Genomic DNA, 6,000 nt, shown 5'->3' on the forward strand with positions numbered 1-6,000 from the left:
CCCCCTCACACGTGTGGGTTTTCACCGGGTGCTTCAGTTTCCTTCCACAAGTAAACTCATTAATTGGCTAATAACACCGCAGAGCTTCCCACTCGTCTGCGTATGTACTTGTATTGAACTTCTTTCGCACCTTACGTAGGCAACCATGCCAACCAGAGGTCCGTGGTTCCTCCCCGTGCCTCTGAGTCCTCGCTCTCTCTCTCGACGAGAGCGAGCGAACACTGCGTGGCGGCGGCGTTGCTGTCGCTGTGTTCCAAGTTATTATTATTATTCATTAACCCGACGAGCCGGGTCTCCTCCCGTGACGGCGGTCGGCGCCCGACGTTGACCAGCGGGTTTCTCTCTCTCCACCACTGGCAGCTCCTGCGGCACGAGGGGATCGGCGGGAGCGGCCCGCTGGAGACGCAGAGCTTCATCGAGCCGCTCCTCCGCCTCGTCCTGCAACGGTCGACCTCCGGCCTTAACCCCGTGACCTGGGACGCCACTGTCGCCCTGCTCACACAGGTTCGGCCTTCTCGTGATAATGACTGCCCATGTCTTCAAACCGCCCATTAGCGACACGTTTGTAATGTGTTTACCCGTGCGTGCGTGCGTGCGTGCGCGTGTTGCATGCGTGGTCCAGAGCAGGTGTGTGTGGTGTGGGGAGCGGTGGTGCAGTGGTTAGTGCACCCCGCTACGAATCCGGTGACCCGAGCTCGATTCCGCTCGCGACCAACATCATTGAATATCTGAACGAGTTCTTAGCCTCCACTAGGTCGACTCAGCTTTAAATTAGTACCTGATGCTGTGTGTAAACATCAGCATTGGTGGAGACAAAGGTGACCCGATGTGGTGCTGGCCACCCACCCCAATGTGTATCGTGCCGGCCTCAATCGGTTACAGCGCTTGCCCCTACAGTCTGTTAAAGGCTGTACTGGCACTCTTTCTTCTTTTCCTGTGTGTGGCCTGTCTGGGTAGCCACCTGGGGCCCACATTGTACGTGTGTGTAATGCCCATACCAGGCTGTACCAACAATGGTACCCACGTGCGTGATTCCTCTGTGCGTGTCACGCACGCAGTACCCATATGTGTGTCTGCGTTGGTGCCCATGTGCGTGCGATACCTGTGCTTGCGGTGCCATGTGGGTGTCCGACTGGCGCTCGGTAGCTGGTGCAAAGTGGACGGGACACTGCTTGGCTTCAGCCTCGCGAGGAATGGCTTCGGATTCTGCGGGACCCACATCCTCACCAGGGCGCCCCCACCGACCTTGTGTATCCTTCACCTCGATGCCGCCCCCCCCCCCCCCCCCCACCGCTGCCCCCCCCCCCCCACCGTTCACCCGCGCCATCCCACGCCAGCCTGCGCACTCCGCCGCACGCTCGCTCGCTCCCTCGCTCGGTCCACGGGACGATTATGATTTACATCCAATGGTTAGCCTCCATTAACCTCGTGACCGCCAGCCTTCCCTGTGCATCTGCCTGACGAGATGAAGCAGATTTGACGAAAACAAACGCACGAGGCAAAGGTGAATTGAGATGAATGGGGCCGAGAGGTTTCGTGACATTTTCGCGTGGCTTTGTTGAAGTTGAAAGACTGGAGAGAAAACTCCTGCGGTAATCGTTAAATAGTAATGGTTCGCAGCGGACTTGAGAAAGTACGCAGGTTAGAGACATCGCACCGAACGCTAAGAATGTTAACTCAAAATAAGCATTCGCATCGCTGCGAAGAATGTCATTAAAGTAAATGATCGGACAATACCGCATCGAACCGTGATCCCCATGTCTTCACATCGACAGTTCAGCCTTGATTCAAGAGAGCCTGACTGCTGCTGTTGAGACGCTGTACATATCGAAACCGGTACAAAGTTTGTTTGTCTCGAAACAATGCCGCTAAAACGATGCGCTCGCAGAAGGCCGTGCGGCCGATGAGCCGCGAACGAACTGGTCCGTGCATTTGCGTAGAACGGTGAGATACGTGAAGGAGACGTATTGTGTACATATCGACTTTGCCCAGAGACGTAAGTGGGACGGTTGATTGGTGACGGAGACTAACGACGGAATGGTGGCCAAAAGAGAGAGCACGCCTGAGAGGACCTCCACGATGGAGGGATGATGGAATAGAGAAGTAATGGAATTGCGGAGCGGGAAAACAAGAGGGAGTGATTTTGTGGCGGCAGAGGAGTCATTACAGAATGGAGTGGAGGCGAGTTGGTGGGGATGACGCGGAGATCACGAGGAGTGTCGGGTTTTGCGTACGGAGTGGCGCCGAGTGATGAATGCGCGGAGCGGAGCGAAGGTTGACGGTGGAGTGCCAGGCCGGCTCCGCGCCCCGCGACCCGCCCCTCCAGCTCTTGCGCGCTGAGCGAGCGTTTTTCCTGAGCGCCGCCCGCCGGACTGCAGCTCCATCGGCTCCGTCACCGTCTCCCTCCGCCACCTGGCCGAGTGCACCAGCTGCTGCGACGCGGAGCGCCGTGCCGCCCTGCTGCTACCCCTGCTAAGCTAGCGCCCCGCCGCCGTGGGTCGCGGTGGGGGCGGGGGGGGATTGGCCCGATCCGGCCGACGGGGCCGGTCAGAATGATCGGTCCGATAACGGTGGGCCGCCGAGCGCCGATGAGTGTCCCCGCATTGTTGCGCCAGGTTTTAATTGAAGGCTGAGTTTACCCAGGGGTAGCTCAGGACTGGTTCGGATATCACTCACCGCTGATGTTGCCCCCCCCCCCCGTCGCCCAAGCGTGACCGTCGCTGACGCATTCGCCCACGTCAGCAGAACAGGCCAAGCGTTTCTGTTGTACATTTGTGGTACGGGTCGAGTGCGTTTGGGTTGTGCGTTTGTGGGGTGTGATGGTGCAGCGGATAGCGCCCTGCATTACGAACCCGGTGACCTGAGTTCAATTCCCGCTCGCGGCTAAAATCGAATATCTGAACCAGGCCTCCCCTAGTTCAACTCAGCCTTGAATGAGTACCTGGTGCGGTGTGTAAACATCAGCACTGGGGAGACAAAGGCGGCTAGGCGTGGTGTTGCCCACCGACGACTCCCTCGTGTGCCGTGCACTCACTAACAACACTTGCTCCAACGTTCCCGCATCTCCGATTACCACGGTTGTCTACATATGGTGCGAAAGAAGTTCAACATTCATACATACATTAAAGGGCTATACGGGGATCTTTGTGTGTATGTAATAAGTACCTGCAAACAGCAGTCTATAAGGCTGTGTGGTGGATGAGTACCTGGTGCAGTATGTAAATGCCTACGCTGGGGAGACAAAGGTGGCCGGGCACGATACTGCCCACACGACTGGCACACTTGCCTTAAAAAGGTGCGCACGAACAATACTTTCCCCAGCAGTCTGCAAGGCTTCGAGGGGAAGCTTTGTTTTTTAATCACGAGCGGAGTGGCGGCGCTGTCGGTAGCGCATTGCACGATAATCCCAGCGATCCGAGTTGGATTCAAGCCTTCAGGTCATATCAATGGCAAGTGTTATCAACAATTGCCCTGACCTTCCCCTAGGTGGACTCAGCCTAAAACGGGTTTAAACATCGACACTGGGGAGACAAAGTGGGTCGGGTGAGTTTTCTGGCCACAGTTGCGGCCTTAGTAGGTGCTACCTAACAGCACTTGTCACAGCAGCTCTTTGTGCTATTATTACTGTTTAACACTTCAGATTTCACCAAGCCTGAATACCAAACCCGAATACCAAGCCCGGCGCAAATGGTTGGTTCTATCGTTGTTGTTGTTGACCTTTCGTGCAGTTAATAGTGGACCTATCCTTGCACAACGAGTCCTGGTGATGGTTTAGCACATGTTGTTGAAAATGGCTCCCGTGTTTTCGTTCTCGTTTAAAAAGGCACCCAGCCTGGCACAACTTAACCTCATGATGAGTATGTCATTGGGAAAGTGGCTGCTGCTGCTACCGTCTTGTTTTCACCATGACGTGTCATGCTGATTCTCGCAGTGTTTCGGTGAATGGCCGCGGTTTCATTCAAATAAAGATTCATCTTTACTTAGTAGTTAACCAGCTGAGAACTCAAGATCCCACGATAAGAGTTCTCATTTGCAGGAGCGACCCGGGGAATTGTCAGTCGTGGGCGACGATTGGCACGTGTAATCCAATTTGAATAATTGCGCCGATTTTTGCTGAATTTTGACACATTTTGGAACGTGACGCCGGCACTTGACGGGTTATTCTTCGCGAAAGACGTCACAGGATCCTTTAACGTCCGCTGTGAAGTAGACGATGCGTAGTATTATTATTATGGTTATCACATCCGCAGTATTAATCAGGGCGGCCACTGGATTTGAACCGTGGACCTCTGCAACATGCGGCGAACGCGCTACCACTGTTGCAGCGTCACCGTCACAACAACTTTTCCGTGTTGAGGTGGCTGGGTGGGTCAGAGGTCAGAGACAATGAGCCAGCACCGCTGAGAATCCTGGATTTTGTAATTGTGGCTTCAGCCACTTGCTGTAATTAAACCGGGTTCTCAAGTGCAGTGAGTTGATGGTCTCAGTCACTTAAGGACTGCACACACAAACGAAAAATCCCACGTTAAATTTGGTTCTGCACTTAATTTGACTGAATTCCAGCAGTGAAATTGAAAAACATCAGATGGACCGATTTCGATTTAAAGCTTTCGTCACTGCAGGGATTCATGTATTTTATTATTTACATTCTACGTGACTTTACCGAAAGAACCAAGAAGATCAGATGGACCGTTTTGCGACGAACATTTGTCTCAGTGGCAGGACAGGTGAGAAAGTGCTGCCCTCGCTTAGATGGGCTCTATGCTATCCGTTTCCGGGGATAGTGTTGTTCACTCACCCCCCCCCCCCCGCCCCCCCCGATACCACAATCGGGATAACATTGGAAATAGAACTTGTTTTTGTCAGGCTTCGGTGTGTTTCATCTTTAAAAGGAGCACACGAGACGTGCTGGCTCAGGCAAGGGACCAGCAGCGACGCCGATGCCACACATTGAATCTGGAAGCTTTAAAACTGATTCACAAAGTGTTACCCAACAATTGTGAGCCACCTTTTGAACCACGTGGAACGAGGCTCTTCGAGAAAGGAGAGGCGCTGGTTGATATGGCTGGTTGCTTCTGAGTGGTGCGGTAACCGCGTTAGAGTGGGGGGCGGGGGGGTATGCACAGAGCTCAGTGCAGAAATGTGTTTGTTCAATGCACAGCATTTCAGACTTGTTCAAATCGCCATCAGTCATGGTGAATCTCCGCCGCTGGACGGCTGACGATGGTTTGAATGATAACATCCGTAAATGCATCCGCTGTGGGAGGGAGTCCTCCCCAGTCCCGCAGGGTTCCGCGATGCGACAATCCCATTTCCTGCCCGCACGCGAGCTGATTTAATCGCTCCATCTCTTCATTGTACGCACTGTCGGGCACGTTCCATCCTTTTTTGGCTGCCGAAAGATTTCCTTCGGGTGAAAATGTTCACCGATATGAAGACGTTGCCGTGTTTCAGTGGTCATTAATACTCAACAAATCACCGTGGTTTGTAATTATCTTTATTTTTGGGTGAGATCGTGTTGGTATAAAAAAAAAATTACTTTCACCCTCCACCACCCAACAGAACCAACATGAACGAATTTTGTATCATGATATTGGTTGTGAAAGCCTACTTAGAAAGTTAATAAATTTATCAAACGTTGTTTTTTTGCTTTGTGATTGTTTCAAGCCCTCTTCAGCCAAATGTTTGGTCCATTTGGATGACACAGGAGGCGGACACTCTTATCAGAATCACTGCACCTACACCACTGGGGAACTTGAGTTCTAGTCCAGGCTCAAAACTGCGACAATGAACCCTGGTTTGTCAAGTGCAGCGAGTTGATTGATGGTCTCAGCCCAGCCACCATTGAAACAAAAAAAAAGAAATCCCCATCTCGTTAAGTTACATCATTCGCCTAATTAAACTTGTTCCAGTGGTCGAGGATTAGAAAAAAATACTGCACTTGAACGGGACGTCTATAGCAGAGCTTATGAGAAGGTGGCACCACCACCACCTAATGTG

The 6,000-nt window shown here is 52.8% G+C and overlaps 1 protein-coding gene across 1 annotated transcript in view; it reads left to right on the plus strand.

Moving 5' to 3' along the window:
* Positions 1-5,628, plus strand: part of MEI1 (meiotic double-stranded break formation protein 1) — an 89,619-nt gene extending 83,991 nt beyond the window's left edge. The window contains exons 30-32 of the mRNA XM_078599916.1: positions 361-504; positions 1,147-1,250; positions 2,379-5,628. Of these exons, the coding sequence (XP_078456042.1) occupies positions 361-504; positions 1,147-1,250; positions 2,379-2,481 (351 nt within the window). The 3' untranslated portion in view covers positions 2,482-5,628. The remainder of the gene's footprint in view (positions 1-360; positions 505-1,146; positions 1,251-2,378) is intronic.
* Positions 5,629-6,000: the final 372 nt, after the last annotated feature.

This window comes from Lampetra planeri, chromosome 1, assembly GCF_965212315.1.
Source record: "Lampetra planeri chromosome 1, kcLamPlan1.2.h2, whole genome shotgun sequence".
Taxonomy (NCBI): domain Eukaryota; kingdom Metazoa; phylum Chordata; class Hyperoartia; order Petromyzontiformes; family Petromyzontidae; genus Lampetra; species Lampetra planeri.